Consider the following 23,645-nt stretch of genomic DNA (forward strand, 5'->3'; position numbering starts at 1 on the left):
AAGTATTGGTATTAAGTGAGGACAAGAGCAGTTCTACAGTAAGGAGAGCATTCATTCACCTGTGACTGCAGGATGGCTCAGTGATGCTGACCATTTCCCATTGGCAAGAACTGGGGGAACCTGCGAACCTTTTTAGCCAAGCATCCACTGGGTGCCAGTGTTGTTCCACCCACTGAGGCACTGGCCATTGGCGGTGGCGATTCTGCCTGTAAGTAGGACAGCTATGAGTTGCAGTTTTATTTTTAACACTGACTTTAACCTGCTGCCGGAGCATTCTCATACCTGATTCTTGATGTGCTCAGAGGTAATTTCAAGCTGCATTTATCAAGGGTATTCATCTCAACCACCAAGGCCCTCACCTGCTCAGTGCCTCACCCCAGGTTAAGGCAGAATACAAAGCCCCCTCTCTCTCACATGATCCCAGATCTGTCCCACAGTCATGCCTTGTTAATAATAGCTGAATGCCTGCTGGGCACCAGGCAGTGCACAAAACTTGACACACAGAATCTCTTTGGAACAGCTCTGCAAGCTGGGTTCCTTGAGTTATGAATGAAGAAGCAGCGAGGTTGCTCAAGGTCCTGCAGCTACTTTAGGAATAGAGGCAGGGTTTGACCCCAGGTGTCTTACTCCAGAACCTGGGCACCCAACCACTGCACCATTCAGCCCCTGGCACACATCCACCTTGCGTTAGACCCCTTACAGGCGATGGGCATCCAAAGAGGGGGAAGAATAGCTCCCCACCCCCAAGGATCTGGAAATGTGGGTGATGCTTCTGAGCCAGTGCGCACCACACATGCAGGATGCTACAGGAACACAAGAGGGCAGCCTACTCTGCCGAGGGGCGTGGCACAGGGGGCTTTGTGCCCTGTCCCTCTGACCCCAATGGTCACGGCTTTGGCTGTTTAGGGTCCCATACCCCAAGGTTCACATGTCTCTACAGATTTACTGTAGCTGGTTTCACAAATGCCCAGGGCTCTTTCAGTGACATTTGGGAATCCCTCTGCCACTCATATCTCCTTCCCAAGGACACTTTCTGGGCAGTGACTGGCAGCAATGGGTGTCAGAAGCTCCTGAAAGCTACTGTGCCAGGTCAGTTAATCCAGTATAGAGATCGTGCCAGAGGCCAGGACACGGGGTGCCTGAAAGGGAAGCTTAGGGAGGAGGACAGGCCTTTGTAGCTAGCACTGAGGTTGAGAGCAGGGGCTGAGTCACATTCGACTCCCCTCTCCTGCCCTTGCACCCCATCCACTGGGTACATGACAACGTTTAGCACGTGCGGCATCACTGTATCTTTTAGAGTCTGGTCGTGCCACTGCACTGTGAGCAGCTTGAATCCAGATGTTGTGAATGACTTATTTGCATACCCAGTGCCTAACCCAGTGCCTGCCACTCAGTTGGAACTGGGTAGATATTTTTTTAATTGAACTAATTTACATCTTTGCTACCAAGTCCATAGAACACTCCCACGTCAACCCAGTTATCTCCACGACCAATTCGACTTCCCTCTGGAACTCTGTTCAGAAGGCTACAGCCAGAGGTTGACATCAAAGTGCTTTGCTAATATGGAAACCATGATAAATTGATTTTTGAAGGGAAGATGATAATTGCAAATCCATTTAATTCTTCAATCATTTGAATAAGTTCTGGAGCTAATTGTCTCCCATTTTGTATATGTAGCATGGGGTTAATTGTCATGTTTCCCTGGGTGCTGTGAGCGTCAGATGAGATCATGCCTGTAAAGCATGTGACAAAGTGCCTGAAGGAGAGGGAGGGCTTGATAAAGGGTCAGGCAGGGCCAGTGCTAGGCCAAGGTGAAGAGGAACATGTCTTAGGTGCAAAATTTAAGGAGGCATCAAAAACTCAGTAATTGAGAGAAATCGTTTTTTAAGATTAGGGTGGCTGTGACAAACTGTGGCACACCGGGTGATTTAAAGACATGAATGTATTGTCTCAGTTCTGGAAGCGAAAAGCTCACAATCTGCATGTAAGCAGGGCCAGGCTCCTTTGGAAGCCTCTAGGAGAGAGTCCTTCCTGTCTCTTCCAGCTTCTGGAAGCCCCAGGCACTTCTGGGTTTGTGGGCACATCACTGCAGTCAGCGCCGCGGTCTTCACTCGATCATCTTCTTGCTGTCTGTGTTCTTGCCTCCTCTTATAAATCATATTGGACTGAAGCCACTCCACTCCAGCAGGACCTCATCTTAGCTACTTATATCTACAGTAATAACTCTACTTCTAAATAAGGTCTCGTTCTGAGGTCCTCGGAGTTAGGACTTTGGAGGGGATGAAATTCAACCCATGACAATGATATTTTTAAATTATCAAGCAAAGCATCAAAATGTTAAAAAAAGAGAGAGAGAGAGAGAGAGAAGCAGGATTCCACTCTGCATTTGAAATCCCCTGCTTCGCTGTCCTCACCCTAACCCAGCAGGATGCTGTCTTTATTCAAACTGAGCTGTGCAGTTGTCAGTATTGTTATAAGGTGCTCTAAAAGATGTTGTAGGGAAGCAGAAGGCAAGGGAAAGCCTTCCGTGGGATTCTAATGGAATAGAAGAGAAAAATAGACAAAGAGAAACAGAGCCCCCGACAGCTGTAGGCCAGTTGCTAGCCTAGTTGTTCCCAGCCAGGCCGTGGTGTGGCTCTGCTGAGCATATGCAGTGTCACAGAGTGTCACCATCCATGATGCCTCTGTCTGTGCTGGAACAAGACAAAAACTAGGCCACCAACTTGTCATGCCTGAATAGAGAAATAAACAGCGACAGAGGGCAACCCAACCGCCATCCCTCCTGGTTAACACAAGTGGCTACTGCTACTTCTCCAGGACCGCCGCACCCCACCCCCACCCCAGCACTGCCGATTTGAACCACTGCTGTGTTCCTGGTGATATTTGGCGGGCACCACAAAATGAATAGTTGCAGCAGAATGTGATAGTGAACAAGGTACAAAGAAAGTATTGCTGGAGCCCAGAGAGACACAGGTTCTGTCCTGACACCTCTGAGATGGCACCACAGAGGAGAGGGGCTCTAGCTGGCCTGGAAGATGAGGATTTCAACTGCATGCAGAAGGGAGCACAGTGGAGGCCAAAGCATGGAGTTGTGAAGTACAGCGTGCGTGTCCTGCCACCTCCGCTGGGCACGATCTTTCCCAGGACAGCTCCACCCCCATCTCTCCCTGGACAGCCTTCCCATTTCTTCCTGGCCAGCCGTCATAGCCATTGACTCATTGCTTGTTGTGTTCAGTCAGTAAGTCTTGTCTGACTCTTTGGAACCCCATAGACTATAGCATGCCAGGCTCCTCTGTCCTCCACTGTCTCTAGGAATTTACTCAAATTCGTGTCCATTGAGTCAGTGATGCTTTCTAACCATCTCATCCTCAGTCTCCCCCTTCTCCTCCTGCCCTCAATCTTTCCCAGCAACAGGGTCTTTTCCAATGAATCGGCTCTTCACATCAGGTGGCCAAAGTACTGGAGCCTCAATATCAGTCCTTCCAATGAATATTCAGTGTTGATTTCCTTTAGGATTGACTAGTTTGATCTCCTTGCAGTCCAAGGGACTCTCAAGAGTCTTCTTGAGTACCACAGTTCGAAAGGATCAATTCTTTGACACTCAGTCTTCTTTATGGATCAATTTTCACACCTGTACTTGACTATTGTTATGTCGTATGACTTGTATGTCATATCTTATGTCATAGCATTGATCACGCCATGTTGTGATGGGCTGCTTTCTCCTGCCTTCCAATTGTGAGCTCTTTGTGGGCAGGGACTTCGGGTCCTCAGTCCCGAGCACAGCACCCTATGCATCCATGTTCAATACCTGTTTTGAAGAAGGTGAGCTAGTGAGTCTTCCCATGCACTTAAATACTAGGATGTATAAAATGAAATGGTGAAAGATGAACATGAAAATTGTTAAAGATTGGAGTCGGCTTGGAGAGGACCTTGTTTTCCAAACAGGAATTTAGATTTCATTAGGTTAGCAACTGGGAGTCATTGAGATATTTGGGGGAAGATCACCTTGATGCCATTACTGATCAAATGAAATGGAAAACATGCAGAGGTGAGAAGTCAGACAAGAAGTCCAGGTAAAATGCTACTGCAATAGTCTGGGCAAAATAGGATAGAACCTGCAAGAGGCTGGTTCCCATGGAGATTGAAGCTCAGAGGATTAAGGGGGATATGTAACAAAGAATGCAAAGAATGTGAAGGTTTATTAGATATTTGGAATACTTAAAGCTTAATTCATCTGGCTTTTCTGGCATGATTAGGATTTAAGCTGGTGTGTTCTTAATAATGTTTCACTTGAGCTAATGTTAAATTGACTTATGTGTACTAAACACATGCATTGTAGTCAGGATAGTGGTCCCCTCAGAGATACCCGTGTTCTAAGTCCTGAAACTTGAGAATATGGTAGGCTACAGGCAGAGGGAAATTGAGATCGCTAAATAGGTGATTTAAAATGGGAGAAGTTGCCTGGATTATCCAGGTGGGCCCAATGTGGTCACAAAGGTCCTTGTAAGTGGAAGAGGAAGGCAGAAGAGAGAGGACCAGTAGAGACGGCAATTTGAGAAGGATTTGGCCTCATGTCACTAACTTTGAAGATGGAGAAAGGGGCCAGGAGCCCAGGAATGCTGGCAACCTCTAGAGGCTGGAAAGGCAAGGGAGCAGATTGTCCTCTAGAGTCTCTAGAAGAAATACAGCCCAATGAATAACTTGATTTTAGTCCAGGGAGACATAGTTCAGACTTCTGACCTTTGTTGTTCAGTCGCTAAGTCATGTCCAACTCTTTGCAACCCCATGGACAATAGCATGCCAGGCCCCTCTGTCCTCCACGATCTCCTGGAGTTTGCTCAGATTCATGTCCATTGAGTCAGAGATGCTATCTAACCATCTCTTCCTCTGCCTCCCCTGTCTCCTTTTGCCTTCGATCTTTCCCAGTGTCAGGGTCTTTTCCAATGAGTTACCTCTTTGCACCAGGTGACCAAAGTATTGGAGCTTCAGCATCAGTCCTTCCAGTAAATATTCAGGGTTGATTTTCTTTAAGATTAACTGGTTTGATCTTGTAGTCCAAGGGACTCTCCAGAGTCTTCTCTGGCACCGCAATTTGAAAGCATTAGCCCAAGGAGACATACTTCAGACTTAAAACATACAGAACTATAAAATAACAAATGTGTGTTGTTTTAAGCCACTGACTTTGTGGAAATTTGTTACAGCAGCAAAAGGAAACCCATACAATACACTTCACAGGGGGCTGGGCAGAGGATGCTGGTGACTCAGTCAGACAGTAAATCTTTCTACAAATGAACCACAAGCTGAGTGCTAAAGAGATGAATATTTATTTCAAATGTGCTTCATTTCTCATTCCTTTAAAAAAAAAAAAAAAAACTTTATTTGGCTCCGTCAGGTCTTTGTTGCAGCATGCAGCTTCTTCATTGCTGAGCATGGGCTTCTCTCTAGTTGTGCCGGGGCTCAGTAGTTGCAGCACGTGGACTTAGATACCCAGCAGCACATGGGATCTTAGTTCCCTGACCAGGGATTGAACCTACATCCCCTGCATTGGAAGGCAGATTCTTAACCACTGGACAACTGGGAAGTCCCTCATTTCTCATTCCTGAAGGGATCTGTCGCAGGGCTGAAAAGTCATCTGTTTCAAGCTAGTCAATGTGGCTTAGTTTTTCTCTAGCCTTTCAAATTTCTTCTTTATATTTGCATTGCCCTCATCATTTGGGGAGTAGATTTCCTGTAGATTCCTCCTGCCAACAGCAATTGAGTCAGTAGCAATTCTCTTTTAAATGTGACAGGTGTGTATATAAGACATTATATTGAGGTATCGGGAGATGAAGTAACTAACTTGAAAGCAAGGAATAGCACTCCAGTACCTGTGATATGCCACCTGTGCTTTATATACATGTCCTCATTAAACTCTATAGAAATCCCATGAAGTGGGCATCATTTTCTACATGTTATAGAGGCTCGGCAGTAAAGAATCCTCCTGTCAATGCAGAAGACTTGCAGGAGATGCGGGTTCAATCCCTGGGTTGGAAAGATCCCCTGGAGCAGGAAATGGCAACCCACTCCAATATTCTTGCTTGGGAAATCCCAAGAACAGAGGAGCCAGGCAGACTGCAGTCCATGGACTTGCAAAAAGAGTCAGACACGACTGAGCAGTCACACACACATAGACAAATATAGTAAGTCCCCTTCAGGCAAGTTGTGAACTTTCAAAGATGTGAACATGCATCTGGTTCCAGTAAGAAACCAGAAACCGTGCCATGAAATTGCAGCTTGCCCTCCATCTCCTATTGCTGACAATCCTTCAGCTCTACTATTTCCCACCTACTCTCCCTCCTCCAGTCAGTAATTCTTCTTCCCTCTTCACTCAAAGCCAGCCCTTGTATGCCATCTGCTGTACTATACTATTGTACTTTTCAAGGTAGTGTACTGTAAGATTTTAAAAGCTTTCTTTATTTTTGTTTTGTATTTATTATTAGTGTGAAAATTATGATAAACCTATTATAGTACAGTATTATATAGCCTATTGTGTTAGTTGGGTACCTAGACTAACTTGGTTGGACTTACGAACAAATTGGACTAACGAACGTGTGCTCAGAAAGGAACTCATTTGTATGTAGGGGACTTACTGTAAACTGAAGCTAATAAAAAGAAGCCAAGAGTCAAGCCCAGGTCTCTAGGGCTTCACACCCATGGTTTTCCCCACTTCATCAAGCAGAATCTCAGTCTACACCATCTGAAAACAGTACCCTTCCAGAATCTCTGGAGGAAGTCTATATCAGGTAACGAGAAGTCCCCATTTTCTGTCCACAGTGTGCAGCTGTGTGCATGGAGTATGCAACAGTGGAATACACGGTGATGGGACCTGTGAGTGCTACTCTGGGTACACTGGCCGCAACTGTGATGAGCGTAAGTATCACTAGTTTCCTTTATTCCACTGGGCTTCCCTGGTGGCTCAGATGATAAAGAATCTACCCTCAATGCAGGAGACCTGGGTTTGATCCCTGGGTCAGGAAGATCCCCAGGAGAAGAGAATGGCTACCAATTCCAGTATTCTTGCCTAGAGAATCCCATGGAGAGAGGAGCCTGGTGGGCTATAATCCATGGGGTCGCAAAGAGTAGGACATCACTGAGTGACTAACAGTTAATATATCACACAAATCAAATACACAGATGTATGCATTTTACTTGTGTGTTCATGTACTGGGGCCCTAGGTGGGTGATGTGCATCAAATGTTTTGCTGGAATATCGTCAAAAATTTTAAAAGAAAGGACAAAAAGAGAGGAAGGGAGAGGGGGAGAGGTGGGGGAGGAAGAAGAGGGGAGAGATAGTATGGAAGATGGGAAGTCCCAGAAGGTTTGGGAACAACACAGTGACATGGCTGCAGCCATGTTTTAGGAAGGCCCAAGCTGGTGGCAGTGTGAAGATGGGATGGAGAGGAAGACGCTGGGGCCATTTCAGCCAGTTAGGTCCCTTGTAAGGGAGATGAGGCGTGTTCTCACTTATAGGTCTCAAAGACAGAGCGCATCAGCAGGAAATGGAGGCTCACCAAGGTTAAATGATTCACCAAAGTTCACAAAATAATGAAGGGCTGGGTGGTACTCAAGTCACTGAAATTCTCTACACAATTGATCCCCTTGGGCTCAAGCAAGAGATAGAGGTCACAGGGTGATTGCAACAAGGGAAGTTTAATGTAAAGAATTAGTAATAGGAGAGTGGCTATAAATACACAGATTAAACCACAGGGCTGATGGGGCATAACAGAGAAGGTGACAGCCATCCCCAAGACTGGGTTCAAATCCTGTTGGAGAAGGTATGGTGGCAGCCCGCTTGGTAGGGGAGAAGTTTGCTGGTTTGCTAAACCAGCATGGGAGTGCAGTCACCCGGCAGGCAGGCGACAGCTGCCAGGGCACCGACGGGCTAAGGCTGAAGGGCACGGAAACATCATGGACACTGTGACCTGAGAATTTGGGGATGCTCTGGCTTAACACGGCAGAGATTTATTTCTTACTCAGGTAGCAGTCCGATGTGTGTGTTCCTGGCTGATACCAGCTCCCACCACATGGTGTTTAGGGATCCAGAGCTTTCCACTGTGTGTGTCTGTCAGTCTATAGAACCTCAGAATGCTCTGCACTGAGCCACAGAAGGAGGGATAGAGTGTAGAGAAAAAGCTGCTTATAAAGTCTAGAATGGTACATAGGATGGCCAATATTCCATCAATGTAAGCAAGTCGTATAATCCCACATGGATGCAAAGGAGGAGGGGATTGAAATGTGACTCTGAAAAGGCAGCCCCTTCCCAGCAACAATTTGACTTTATGGAAGAGGTGAGGGGATATTCTGTATGAATTTTTTAAATTTTAATCTTAATTGAAGGATAATTGCTTTACAATATTGTGTTGGTTTCTGCTGCACATCAGCATGCATCAGCCATAGGTATACATATTTTCCGTCCCTCCTGAGCCTCCCTCCCACCTCCCACCCCATCCCACCCCTCTAGGTTGTCACAGAGCACAGGTTTGAGCTCCCTGCATCATACAGCAAATTCCCAATGGCTATCTATCTATTTTACATATGGTAATATGTCTGTTTCCATGCTGCTTTCTCCATGAGTTCCACCATCTCCTTCCCCACATGTCCACAGGTCAGTTCTCTATGACTGCGTCCCCATTGCTGCCCTGCAAATAGGTTCATCAGCACCATCTTTCTAGATTCCATATATATGCATTAATATATCATATTTGTTTTCCTCTTTCTTACTTCACTCTGTATAATAGGCTCTAGATTCATCCATCTCATTAGAACTGACTCAGATGCATTCCTTTTGATGGCTGAGTAATATCCCATTATACATATGTACCACAGCTTCTTTATCCATTCATCTGTTGATGGATATCTAGGTTGCTTCCATGTCCTAGCTATTATAAATTAGAATACTTCCTAACACCATACACAAAGATAAACTCAAAATGGAAAAGACCTAAATGTAAGATACTCTCTCTGAATTTTTGATTCAGCCAGCCAGTATTGGGAGACAAATGTGTACCTCACATTTGTGCACATCTTGAGAGTCATTACTTTGCCAACAAAGGTCCAGGATGTGAGAGTTGGACTATAAAGTTGAGCGCCAAAGAATTGATGCTTTTGAACCGTGGTATTGGAGAAGATTCTCTTGAGAGTCTCTTGGACTGCAAGGAGATCCAACCAGTCCGTCCTAAAGGAAATCAGTCCTGAATATTCATTGGAAAGACTGATGCTGCCGCTGAAGCGCCAATACTTTGGCCACTTGATGCAAAGAAGTGACTCATTGGAAAAGACCCTGATGCTGGGAAAGATTGAAGGCGGGGGGAGAAGGGGACAACAGAGGATGAGATGGTTGTTTGGCATCACTGGCTCAATGGACATGAGTTTGAATAAACTCTGGGAGCTGGTGATGGACAGGGAGGCCTGGCATGCTGCAGTCCATGGGGTTGCAAAGAGTCAGACATGACTGAGCAACTGAACTGAGAGTCATACACTGACTACCCTTTGTTCCAACATCTTTCTGAGGATGTCTGCATAGCGACCAGCCTTGGAAGATATAAGACCTCCCTTGGGAGCAAATACACGCACACTTACTGCCTGTTAATGGATTGCCTCTCAGCTCCAAATTCACCCTTCTTGCCTGCTCTGTGAATATAAAGTAGGCTTTGAAATATTTCTCATTTGCCTGCCAGCAAGATGTGAAACCTCACCAATAGAGGGCGCTAAAGGGACACCAAAGGAGGAAGGGTTTTCTTGTCTTGTTTCTGGCTTAGCACGCTCACCAGGTTCCTGAAGAACACAATTTTGCTCCACTGCTCAGCCCTGCACAGTTTCTCCAGCACTAGCTTCCTGCGGGGATTAGGATGCTCCAGTATTTGATATCTGCATGCCTTGTCTGGTGATTGACTCAGGCAGCAGCAGCATCAACCAGGAGTCCTGGACAGTGAGGCTGGTGCCCCAGTTCAGGAGTAGGCGTGCTGTTCTGCACACCCTCCCCTCAGCCGCATCCACACCAGGGGCCCCGCAGGACTGGCCACCTGGAGAACTGACCACCCACCTTCATGCCACACAGCTGGCTCCTGAAGCCACCCCGCCCCACTCACACACAGGAGTGCACCATGCTTCTGAGAGCATGGGCTTCTCAGCTCCTACTTCCAGTAACGTCCTGAGGTGAGCAGCCTGCCCAGGCGCCAGGGGAGCCCTAAGGCTTAGCACCTCCCCGTGGATGATCTTCCCTGGAGCCCCAGAGGGATGGAGTCCAATAAGTCTCACCATCGGACACCTCAGCAACCTCTCCACCATAGAAGTGACCAAGATCCTTTCCTTTCCAGTGACATCTGTGTCTCAGCTCTGGAGGGAGGAGGACTTGCTCTGATCTTAACCCAAGAGGAGTGATGGCTCTTTTTCTCCCTTCTTTCCAATTCTTTTTAACTCTCAGGGGCCATTTTAATCTGTTCATGAATCTTTATACTAAAACTTTCCCTGTTTAAATAATTGTGTGATTTCTATCTCTTACCCAGGCCCTAACTAAAACATTGCCTATTATTTAAGATAAACGAACAAAACTGCATTTCACTTCCCTAAGTCAGGGCATGTCTTCTGTAATGACACCTGTTCAGGTCTCAGTCTGGCCCTCTTTGCATTGCCTGGTGGGAACTGGGGCTTGGAAGAACTGGTTCAAAAATGCTGACCCTCTGGCTACTGTGGGTGATGTGAGTGATAAACTGTCCTTTATCTCTGACCCCGGCATGTCATATCTTCTAGCAGCATCCGTGTTACTGTGTCAGTCCCAATTGTTTGCTTTGCAAGCTGGCTCCTTATGTCAGATTCTTTATCATTTTTAAAAAGCCATCTAAGCACCATCTGTTGATATATTATAAAATACTATGCAGTCATTAGAGATCAAAGTACATCCTTAAATACGTCCATGCTGCTGCTGCTGCTAAGTTGCTTCAGTCGTGTCCAACTCTGTGCGACCCCACAGAGGGCAGCCCACCAGGCTCCTCCATCCCTGGGATTCTCCAGGCAAGAACACTGGAGTGGGTTGCCATTTCCTTCTCCAATGCATGAAAGTGAAAACTGAAAGTGAAGTTGCTCAGTTGTGTCCGACTCTTAGCGACCCCATGGACTGTAGCCCACCAGGCTCCTCTGTCCATGGGATTTTCCAGGCAAGAGTACTGGAGTGGGGTACCATTGCCTTCTCCAAAATACCTCCATAATGTTAAATTAAAAATTAAGTTCTTAAATATTTTAACAGGATTCCATTTTGTTTAAAAAATGTCTTATATGTAAATGTATTATGTTGGGTTTTGCCATTGATTATTTTGAGAGTGGGATAGGAGAATGAAACTAAAAAGACAGCTAATTTTTGCCTTACAAATCCTGTATTTTTTTAATTATTACAAGGAATCTGTGGTCACTTTTGTAATAATAGGAAATATTGTATTTGTTGAGTTGTTTTTTTAAGAACTGGTTGTACTACTAATGCAATTACCTCAACAATCTTCCTTTCCAGCCATCCCGGAATGTGCAGCCTTGCTCTGCCCAGAAAATTCCAGATGCTCACCTTCCAGCAAAGATGAAATCAAACTAGAATGCAAATGCCTTCCCAATTACAAAGGCGATGGCAAACACTGCGAGCGTGAGTAGAACCTCCATCCTGCAGGTTTATTCATTAAGATGGTTAGATTCCTCATCAGAAAAATGCCTCACAGCCTTCTTAATATTAACACAATGAACACTTCTATTTTTCTCGGTGCAGTTGAATGATATATATTAAAAATTCTAGGCAAAATGCTCATCATGTGGTAGCTCTTCAATAAATGATCATTTCTCCTGTTATCAAAGTGTATCTATAGATTTTTAGGGCTTCCCTAGTGGCTCAGACAGTAAATAATCTGCCTGCAATGCAGGATACCCAGGTTTGATCCCTTAAATATATATGTTTTTGCTTTATATTACCTGAATCAGTGTTAGGATAGGATGTACTTTGTTTGCTTCTTCCTTTCTCCCTTCTTTCCATGCTCTTTCACTTCATGAGAGGTTATAATCAGTTCTGAACATGCTATTGGAACCAGGCCATCTGTGTATACATCCCAGATCTGCCTGTTAACTGACAACATGACCTTGGACGAATTCTTGAATCTGCCTGTGCCTCCATTTTCCTGTCTATGAAATGGGCATAATAGTGGTAACTACCCTAGAGGATTGTAAGGCTTAATTGAGTTCATATATGTCAAATGCTTAGAAAAGGGCCAGTACATATTACAAATTCTATAAATGTTAGTGCTTTCTTTCATGCCACTTTATATTTAAATCCACACATAGCATGGCATAATAATACATCATCACAGTACTGGTAGTTATCTGAGGTCACTCAGTCGTGTCCAGCTCTTTGCGACCCCGTGGACTATAGCCTACCAGGAGGCTCTGAGGAGCCTCTCAGTCCATGGAATTTTCCAGGCAAGAGTACTGGAGTGGGTTGCCATTTCCTTCTCCATCATTCCTGCAAGGCATATATAAATCAATTTGGTAGGTGGAGGTGATCCAGAAGGTAAGATGAAATGTTTTTTACTCTCTCTTGAAACTGTTAGGTTGCCTGTGCAGCTTCCCTGGTGGCTCAGACGGTAGAGAGTCCACCTGCAATGCGGGAGACCTGGATTCGATCCCTGGGTTGGGAAGATACCCTGGAGAAGGGAATGGCTACACACTCCTGTATTCTTGCCTGGAGAATATAATGGACAGAGGAGCCTGGTGGGCTACAGAGTCCATGGTGTCGCAAAGAATCGGACACAACTGAGCGCCTTTCACTTTTCACTTGGTTGATTTCCCCTCTCCCTCCCTCACAGTTGATTTCCCCTCTCCCTCCCTGCATGTGGTAACCACCTTATTTGGTCATTGCTTCTCCAGCCATCAATCCGTGTTCACAAAATATCTGCCACCCTCATGCTCGGTGCACCTACCTGGGACCAAATCAGCACAGGTGCACGTGTCAAGAAGGCTACCGTGGGGATGGCCAGGTGTGCCTCCCGGTGGACCCCTGCCAGGTTAACTTCGGAAACTGCCCAACAGAGTCCACGGTATGCAGATACAGCGGGCCTGGACAGGTGAGCTAAGGGTGTCTGGAACTGACGCGAACAGGAGGAGGACCACCCACCAAAGGCCAAACTGTGCAGGGGTGTAATTTGTCATCTATGCTCTCCCACTTCTCCCTTTCCATGCTCAGGTTGGGCTTCCTCCCCAGCCAGACCCCCACATGCTTGGGGTCAACCTCAGTGAGCCCTAATCTACCCTCTGAACTTGCCTTTGCGCAGCTATCTAGTCGAAACTTCACTGTCTCTTCTATCCCCGTCCCGTTTGATGACTGACAAAATACATACATATGACTCAAATTTGACTAAGAAATTCATTGTTAACTGTTAAGTGAATATGTAATTGACTTTCGCCCACAATCCTCCATTCTCTCTAATGTCTTTTCAAAGTGATAGAGGACTCTAAGGACCAAAAAACTGTCCCCCCAAAAAAGATAAACGCTGATAAAATGTTAGGCAGCATGGACAGATTTGTAGGGAGCAATGAAGATGCCCTGCAGTAAGCCATATGTGTTTCTCTAAATCACATCATGACCTTGCCACGTAAAATTCAGCCTGGTCAGGAGACCTTTGCTGCAGAATCCTGATAAGAGATACCTTTCCCCAATATCTCATTTACCCACCAAATAGTGGGTGCCTACTGCAGCCATGTGATCTTCCCTGGTGGCTCAGTGGGTAAAGCGTCTGCCTGCAATGCGGGAGACCTGGGTTCGATCCCTGAGTCAGAAAGATCCCCTGGAGAAGGAAATGGCAACCCACTCCAGTACTCTTGCCTGGAAAATCCCATGGACAGCGGAGCCTGGCAGGCTACAGTCCATGGGGTCGCAAAGAGTCGGACACAACTGAGCGACTTCACTTCACTTACTGCAGCCATAATTGCACGTGAAGTGCCCAGTGGAGGAAATCCATCCATACAGGAGACTACAGCTGCCTGAGGGAAAGGAAAGGCTTCAGTGCCTGACCAAAACCAGCCACAGGTCCCCAGCAGTCTCATCTGCATGCCCTGGGGATGCTCCTAGAGTGCCCTGCAAAGAATCCACCGGATCTCATCTCTAAGAAGAAGAATACATCTCACAACATTTCTGCTATCGATTTCTGAGGCGGGTTGGCAAGAAATTCAAAGGGCTGAATTCCCATCTTCTAAATGAGATCCCTCGTGGGAAAAGTCATGTTACATTGTGAATCAAGGCCCCGTACCTAGGGAGTGAGATTAAAAATATATCTCGTCCCTTAAAAAAAAAAAAGTCCCCAGGCTTATTTTCAAGTCTTAGAAACATCGTTCACACAGAAACATTGTTCACATTCATTTTTCCAGAGCAAGTCATTCCTCAACCTGGGCATGATTAACACTTTGAACCTGAGACCTCTTTGTTGTAAGGAGTGTCCTGTACATTGCAGGATGGTTAGCGGCATCCCTGGCCTCTCATGACACTGGCCCCTTCTCCTGTTGTTACAATCGAAAATGTCTCCAAGCATTACCAAGGTCCCTTGGGTTGAGACTCCCAGTTGAAAACCACTATTTTAGAGAAATAATACATCTGAATGTCGATCTCCACCATCTAAATCTAAAAGCAGGAAATATGGCACCAGGGAGGCCCAGGGTTAGCAAACCAGGAAACTGAAAGGTGAATTACAAAGTGTATGAATTCCCAAATGGATGAGAAAACATGATTTCCAATTTTAGATACAATGATGAATTTTAATTTCAGCCCATGCTCTAGACCTACCCCAAGTCAGCTTGCATGCCAGGATAAAGACAGGAATTTAAGAATGTCAGCCTAAGTGACTAATGAAAACCATTCTGTTCTCTTCCCATCTGCTGAAGGCTTACTGCGAGTGTAAGCAACATTACCGCAACTTTGTCCCTGGAGTGGGATGCAGTATGACCGATGTGTGTGAATCTAACAACCCCTGCCACACGCATGCAGACTGCACCACCATCGCACCAGGCCAAACCAAGTAAGTCTTTTCAGTTCCACCACGGTGTTTCCAAGACGGGGAGGTGGTGGCCAGTCAATGCCAAAATGTCCTTGAAGGGCAGGAAGTGTGTCTTATTCGGCCTTGCATCCACCCCCACCCCCACATAGCACAATGCAAGGAGCATAGTAGAGGCTCAGTACGTCTTTGTATAATCAATGAATTGTTCAATAATGATTTCCTTGATAGTGATCTTGACACCCTGAAATATTGACCTGATCTTAAAACATGGTGTAAAGTGGTCAGAGCATGGGAGAATGAAGCCATTGCCACTGGGAAAATGAATGTCCATTGCAATGACAGGAGTGTGACCTCTAATGCACATGTCATCTATGAAACAGTGCTTGGCAGTGGTGCAAAACAAGGGGAAAGTGAAAACTGGGGAATGTGAACATATAAAAGTGGTGCTTTCTGGACTCCAGGTTTCAAAAGAAGGGGTTTACCTTGAGTAAAAAATATTTGCATGAAAATTCCTGAGACAGGCACAGTTTCCCTGGTGGGAAGATGGTACTTGGAATTTAAAGACCTGGGTTGAAGTCTCCACATTGGTATCTGTCAGATTCATGACCTTGGGAACATGATGTAGTCTTTCTAGCTTCAGTTCTTCCATCTATAAAATGAACGGTGATGTCTGCTTCATACAGTTGTCGTGAAGATTCATGACAGAATGTTCTGGAAACTCCTCTTCAGCTGTGTTATGTTTTATCAGTGGGTGAACTAAGGCTAGAACCCAAGTCTTTTTGTCTCCGAGGCAGAGGCTTGCATCTCAAGGCTACTCTTGGTTCTCATTGTCACCACCATCTGCAAAAAGCCCATTCTGCTGTAGTGAGCTCAGAGCCACGGTAGACATAGAACAGTTTCTGTGCTTCCTCTAACATACCTTTTATATATGGGTCTTGAATGGGTGGATTTTTCCCAGGTTTGATGGTCACTGTGTTCTTTCTGGGCAAGTAAATGGATCTGTACACTCTGTGCAAAGAGAAAGAGCGTGGGTATCAGAACCCCTGGGTTCAAACCCAGCTCTGCCACCTCCCTTAACCTTTCTGACTTGTTTCTTCTGTCACAAAAGGGGAAAACTTTAGCCTCCAAGCAGGGCTGGGATGAGGATTAAATAAGATTGCATTCATCCATCTGTGAGAGGAACCTGGCACACAGAAAGCACTCCATACACACCACGCACACACAAACCCCTCCCAGACGTACACACAGGCACACACACATCCGCAGAGCACGTCCTGTGCTGAAACCCAGGTTCTGACAGTGATCACAGCACTGGCCAGCTTACATATTTTGTACTATCTTCTGAGAAAACTTGAGAACACTTTAAACATTTTATTTCTTCTGCATTTGAGAAGATAAAATAGAAAAATGAAACTGGAACATCAGAATAATAGAAGTTGCATTAAAACTTGTGTCTAGAATGTCAGTGGAACTAATCATCAATGTTAGGGGTCTGTGTGTCACTAAAAAGTCTCCTTGACTACCACCCTCAAAAGAAAACTATCCTCAGCTGGGAAGTTGTTTTTGTCATTGTTTAGTCACTGAGTCATGTCTGACCCTTTTGCAACCCCATGGACAGTAACTTACCAGGCTCCTCCGTCTGTGGGATTTCCCAGGCAAGAATACTGGAGTGGGTTGCCATTTTCTTCTCCAGGGGATCTTCCCAACCCAGGGATTGAACCCACATCTCCTGCATGGCAGGTGGATTCTTTAGCCACCAGGGAGCCTCAACAGGGACGAAGCCTAGGTTAAAGGCTGGCTGAGTGACATTGATAAAATATGGGGCCATCAGTAATTTAGTTCACCCAGAAGAGGGATTTATTTGGTCTATGCCTTCTCGATGTGGTAATCAGTCTATGCAGAATATTCTGAATCATGCTGCATTGGTCATAGAAGATGAGCCATGCATTGTCTCTTCTGTCAATAGCCCTAATGTTGTTAGTAAACCCATTTCACAGATGAGCAAACTGGGGCCCAAAGATGTTAAGTAATCTTTCTCATGTCGTCATCAATTATTTGTTTTCAGGCTTATTTCCAGCAACATGATGCTAAAAGAGCAAGATATCTGTTGTTATTGTCTTTATAGCCTTCTCGCCTAGCACAGTTTCTAGATTTCAGTAGGTACTTCAGAAATAACTGGCTCATCAATGAGGCACTGTCCCAGATGCTGGAATACAAGGAGAAGAAATAAGGTGGGATCCAGATTCTAGGAGCACTGCCAGCTAGCAAAGGGGGAAACACCTGACGGGTCCATTCTAGTAGGAACAGTTGTGGTAGGGGTACCAACAGGATGCTTCTGTGGGGAAAGTGCTGAGAGGTCAGGTAAGGCTGCCCTGAGCAGGTCACACCTGGGCTATGAGAATGGTCCTGGCAGGACACCCACCTGAGAAGAACAGAACAGTCTAGAAAAAAAGGCAAATTGTTGCTAGAATTTTGCATGAACAGCAGGAAGGAGACATAAGCAAGATTCCCCTCTTTGAAGTCTTCCATGCCTGCTAAGCACTTAAACTATATCCCATAGATCAGAAGTCTCCAACCTGTCTGGCACCAGGGACCAGTTTCATGGAAGACAACTTCTCCATGCACAGGGGTGGTTTCAGGATGATTCAAGCACACTGCATTTATTGTGCACTTTATTTCTATTATTATGACATCAACTCCACCTCAGATCATCAGGCATTTAGATTCTGGAGGTTGGGGACCCCTGCTGTAGACAAAAGGAGCCCCTGAGAGAATTAAGCACAGAGATGCCAGATTGCCATCTAGGACAGACCACCCAGGGCTTGTGTGGAAGACTGACTTAATGGGAGGGAAACTCAGGTCAGAAAGACCAATTAGGGAGTCATTGCAGCAATCCAAGCAAGGGATTTGTTCAGAAACATTTTTTCAGCAAACATTGAAGATATATATCTTTGTGCCATGGGACTGATTTAGAAACATAACTGGATTAGCAAGAACAATTTCTTTGAAATTGTTCTACATATGAGTCATACCTGTGGTATGCTTGCTCACCCTTGCATCTCTCCTCTCTGAATTGTTCTTCCCCATCTCCTGTTTCTCACTTATCGCCAAGATCCTGGTGAATGTCACCTTCCTAAGCACCTTGCCAATTTCAGCCAGCCGCCAGCCAGTCTTTGCTAGGGAGCAGTGGTTTGCTAAAGCTAGGGCTTATTGAGTCCTGAGAGCCGATGATTAAATTCTCAGGAACTTGCTGGCTGGTTAGTGTCATGGTAGTTTGAGATTGGCCGAGGCGGGAGTGTGAACCATGGAAATTGTCAAAGGCTGCAAATCAGAGCTATTTTTTCCCCTGGAGATTTGGGTGTTTAACATCTACCAGGACACCACTGCTAGTACATCTTTAATTCCATTTCTCTTTTGCGAACCTAAACTATTATATAAAATTCTGTGACTTTCCTTGTTTATGTATTTCTGTTTATTTTACAATTATTCATTAAATACCTACTATGGACCAAGGCTTGCACTGGATCTTGGGTTTATAAGAATGAATGAATACACACATTGCCCTTGTCCTCACTTTTTTCTCAAATCAGAAGGGGAAGTAGATCTTAATCAAATAACCACTCAGATGAGGATAAAATTACAACTGGAACTGGTGCTGCAGAAAAGAGCCACTTGGTGCCACGAGCTACATGGCACACTAAGGGGGATATGGCACACCAAGTGTGGGGGGGATGGAAAATCAAGGAAGGTTCCCCTAGGAAGGGATGGTTGAGCAGAGATCTCAGAAAGGAAGAGGAGGGGAAGAAGCTTTCAAATAGGTCCACACCTCTGACTCTGTACTTGAGGCCAGCTTCAGCTTATTCTAATTCTGTGCTTCTGCAGTAGGGACTGAGACCCTACATTTGTAGCAAGTCCTAATGGTTCTGATGTACATGGGCTTTTGGTCATGTTGTTATTCAGTTGCTAAGTCATGTCTGACTCTTTGCAACCCCCTGGGACTGCAGCATGCCAGGCCTCTCTGGTCCCCACTATCTCCCTGAGTTTGCTCTTGCTCATGCTTAGAAAAAATATTGAAAACAAAGAGTATACAAAGAAATCTAGTGTAGCCGGCCAGGCTCCTCTGTCCATGGAATTCTCCAGGCAAGACTATTAGAGGGGGTTGCCATTCCCTTCTCCAGGGGATCTCCCCAACCCAGAGATCAAACCCAAGTCTCCTGCATTGCAGGCAGATTCTTTACCATCTGAGCCACCAGGGAAGCAATGTTTACATATACGCACATAATGTATTAAGTATCCATTTCTTGTGGGCTGCTGTGTGTTAACCAGAACATTAGGAAGGCTCAACTGTGTTCATCCCACTCTTCTGGCCTTGTCTCTATCCCACTCTGAGCATCATCTTCCCCTTCTGCACAGTGAGAGGTTTGAACTGTATGATCTCAACATCCAATGACTTTGGGACCCTGAAAATATGTTTTCACGCTCTCTGTAGATGCACTTGTCGGAAAGGTTACATAGGCGATGGCTCAACCTGTTACGGAAACATCATGGAGCGACTCAGAGAATTAAACACCGAACCCAGAGGAAAATGGCAAGGAAGGCTGACCTCTTTCATCTCGCTCCTGGGTATGCACGCATGGGTGCACATTTCCACAGAAAAGGCAGCCTTCTGGTGGGCAAGGATATCTGAGACACACAATCACTCAGAAAGGGGTGTGCAGGATAGGCAAGCCTCTTATCTAGCAGGATCAGCCCTTTCTAGGAAGGGCAAGTGGAAGGAAATGGACAGACAGATGTCCCAAGGAGACAGGAGTTAGTGCCAAGAGATCCAGTAGTGCAGCAGCTGAGGCAAAGGTCCTGGGGTCACCACTGGGTAATAGGTCTGCAACAGCAGTGAGACAGGCAGCTACAGACGTCAGGATGGATACCATCCTCTTTCCCTTGACCTTATGGGTCCTCCAGATGGGAAACAACGTTGACAGGTAATACTGGCAGGCGGTATTCATGCTCTTTAGTGGAGGTGCTGTTTGAATGTGGGGCATAGTCTTGATGGCACGTGACCGACCGTCTCACTCATCGCTGGGTGTTTAGCATCCTTTCCCACCCGAACCACTAACAATCTAGAGTGACGCATTTTCCAACAGCCCCTGGACAAGGTGAAAGCCAAAAACACCCTCCTGCATGTCCAAAGGCCCCCAAGAGGTCATTACCCCTCCCTCACATATGAAATAGAGCCGATTACAGCATTAGACAAGATTTTCAACAAGACACAAATTTTGCTGATCAACAGAAAATGGGCTTGAGCAATCAAACAAATCTTTAACATATCAGTCTCTAGAACTGACCAGTCAGCAAGCACGATTTCCCAGAAAGAGCACAGACAGGGAAGAAAGTGTTCTGCATGGATCGGTGCTGTGTTCTCAAGGCAGATAACATGCATCCTACACAAACAGCTTGCTCTTTGCAAGACACCCCATGGGCAGTCTGGCATCACTGGTGGGCCTCTGGGATCTCTCTCCTTCCTCTCTGTGCTTTTAGAATATCAGTGAGAGCAGACAAAGGGGGCAGTGTCCTTTGCAGGCTGTATAGACCCTCAGGCATTTTTCTGGACAAAGCCCAGTCACCCTTCACCTGCCTGGCCTACAAGGTGCTAGGACACGTGGTCTCGTGTGTGAGAGCACAGAGCCCAGCCTGCTGTCCCAGCTCCCCAGGAACATGGAAACAAGACCAGCTATGAAACTGGTAGAGCCCAGTACAAATGAAAAGACAGGGGTTCTTTGTTCAAAAAGTATTGAGCATGTCACAATGGCAGCCGCAAAGCGTTAAACCAAGCATGAGGCTCTTCTGAGCTCTTCCATCTCCTGGATGAAACAAGAGCTACATCTTTACTCACTAAGATGGTAACAGCTTGAAAAGTCAGGCATAGGGGCAGAAGGTGGCCAATGATTTTTGTCACATGACCCTCACAGAGCTTCTCATCCCAGGGTATCTTTGAGCCAAGACTGTGGTTGCAGGGAAAATCACACAGTTGTGAGGAACATTTCACATTCTTAGCATCTCACTTCCTCTAGGGCCTGCATAATACCAGTTAGAACAGAGAAACTCAGGAGTCAGAAGGTCTAAGTGGACCACAAGGGTCATTGCCTGATTTTACTCCTCATGTGCCACTGACCCATTTGCTGTTTTCTTTCTTTGTGTATTTCGACTCCTAAGATAAAGCCTATGCCTGGCCACTGAGTAACCTGGGACCATTTACTGTGCTGTTGCCGACAGACAAGGGATTAAAAGGATTCAGTGTAAGTATTTAAAATAACTTTATTTTATAAATAGGAGCTAAGGCAAAAAAAAAAAAAAAAACCTTAGTAGACAGTATCCTCTTTATCTAAAGTGGGAAACCTCCATTAAAATTAAATCTACTGATGACAAGGATGGCAATTTCTTTTGTAAACTTTTTGTAAAATATGACACCTTTAGGGATTGTATACCGATTAGGAGTGCACAGCTCAATGAACCGTCACATGTATCTAGCAAGACCATTTGCAGCTCCCTACAAGACCCCCCAGTGCCCTCTTCCAATCATTACCCCTCAAGGGTAATCCCTAAGGGTTCTCAGCTGCTGTCACATGCTAAATAAGATTTGCTTTATGCAAAACTGCTCACTCACCACAGGAGGAATTAAACTTACGTACCAGCTAGGTATTTGTTTCTTTAAAATCACCATAAATGGCAACAAGGATAGAGGAAACTAGAAGAGAAGTGTAGTCTTCAATGGGAGCAGCCGCTATCTCAGATAATGCCCACCAGTGGGAATGAAACCCACAGTACCCGGTGGAGGTGCCCCATTGTGGTAGTATCAGCGCCATAGTTAGATACGGTTTAGTGTAGATAGTGAACATACTGATTCATATGGAATTGGTTTACCTTAATCCAAGATATTTTGTGATTGTAATGTGTGCTGAATTAAATCAACACCCAGAGAGTTTCAGACTCTCTCCTCCTAATATGCCACCGCCATTCATCTGCCCAAGATGAATATGTCATTAATCTCTGAAGATGCACTCACATCTCCCCTGTGGGGTAGGAGAGCTAGTGGATGTTGAAGGTGCCTGCGCTAGACACTTTGCATGTGATCGCCTGTTTAATATAGAGATTGAATTTACACAGGATTAAGAAAGGTCTCTGTTGAATGATTGTTGATTATATAATATTGACAAAGTGTCCATTTGGTCCAGTGGATTTAAAAATTCTTAATTTTTCTATTCAAAATCTGTATTTGTCCACTCTACCTGTTTTTTTACACAACTTCATATTTCATTCCCAACTGATTCCTGGGCTCAAGATGACTGATTCCTTGACTCTTGCCACCCACCTTGGTCCTTCTGGCCCCAACGCTCCCCACTGGTTCCCTGCTAGAGCAGGTCCCAGAGTTTGAGAGCGTACCATGTATCAGCTCCCACTCTCCAAATTTCTGCCCCCTTTACGACCTGGCCCAGGGGAGTTTAACTCTGGGACAGTCGTCTGTACCTGAAAGAGCCCAGACTCAAGTTGTACACTCACTTTGATGTTCTTGATGATGAACGAGTCATAGCCTGAGTCCCAAACCTCATTTTTCTCCTCCAAACCTCCATAGAGATGGAAGAAATAGGCTTTCTTTTCTCAGGTAAATGAATTTTTGCTGGATAACAAAGCTGCTCAGTACTTTGTGAAACTCCATATAATTGCTGGGCAGATGAGCACTGAGCAAATGAACAACACAGACACCTTCTATACTTTGACGGGGAAGTCGGGAGAGATCTTCAGTGAAGATAAGGTAAGGGGCTCTCTGATCTTCACTCTCCGAACCAAAGCGTCCACTGAGTCGATGGCCACAGCGGGCGCTCTCTTGGTGTCCAGGGTCATGAAAGGTTATGAAGAACTTCTTTCCTTGTTCCTCATTTGTCACAGTACTTCCCTACCTAGGACAAAAACAAAGAGCCAACACTGGAAAGGGTCAGGTGCAGGCGATGCACTGTTAACAGAAATGGGATTGTAAAGTGATTTTGCCCTGGTCTGAATTAGTTTTCAAGGCAACCATCATTCAACTGCCAGCAGGAAGGAGAAAACTGACAGTAAACCCATTTCCTAGAAGCATCAGCACAAAGCCAGATCAGCACTCATCTTAGAAAAGGAAATGGATTGTTTGTTTTAGGTGGCCAAGTATCCACCCTCTCCAACTCAACACTCCATCTCTCCTAATGCCGTTAATTCTCTTTTGTTTGTTTTAAAATAATTTTTTGTGACTTTACTGAGCTGAAGGGCACATGGTCAATCAACAGACAGTGGTGGCAGGGGATGGGGTTGGGGGGTGGTTATGACCTATCTGGTTGCATTTCACCAAATATCAATAGTTGATAGATCAGTGAGCACTTAGTACATGCAAGATACTGGGGTAAATCTCTATTTGTGATATTTAAGGCTCACAACAATCCCATGAACATTTTTCCAGTGGGAAAACTGAAAGGTCACACAATAAGGGCCAAAGGCACGATTCAAACTCAGGTCTGCCTGATCCCAAAACGTGAATCATTGTAACTTTTTTTTTTTGGCTGCCCTGGG

The 23,645-nt window shown here is 45.5% G+C and overlaps 1 protein-coding gene across 2 annotated transcripts in view; it reads left to right on the forward strand.

Moving 5' to 3' along the window:
• Positions 1-23,645, forward strand: part of STAB2 (stabilin 2) — a 172,042-nt gene that overhangs the window by 25,689 nt on the left and 122,708 nt on the right. For both annotated transcript variants that reach the window (XM_070789633.1, XM_019959891.2), the window contains exons 6-12: positions 6,814-6,909; positions 11,540-11,665; positions 12,934-13,130; positions 14,941-15,074; positions 19,543-19,676; positions 21,264-21,346; positions 22,711-22,860. In XM_070789633.1, coding sequence (XP_070645734.1) covers positions 6,814-6,909; positions 11,540-11,665; positions 12,934-13,130; positions 14,941-15,074; positions 19,543-19,676; positions 21,264-21,346; positions 22,711-22,860 — 920 coding nt within the window. The remainder of the gene's footprint in view (positions 1-6,813; positions 6,910-11,539; positions 11,666-12,933; positions 13,131-14,940; positions 15,075-19,542; positions 19,677-21,263; positions 21,347-22,710; positions 22,861-23,645) is intronic.

Source organism: Bos indicus, chromosome 5 (assembly GCF_029378745.1).
Source record: "Bos indicus isolate NIAB-ARS_2022 breed Sahiwal x Tharparkar chromosome 5, NIAB-ARS_B.indTharparkar_mat_pri_1.0, whole genome shotgun sequence".
NCBI lineage: Eukaryota > Metazoa > Chordata > Mammalia > Artiodactyla > Bovidae > Bos > Bos indicus.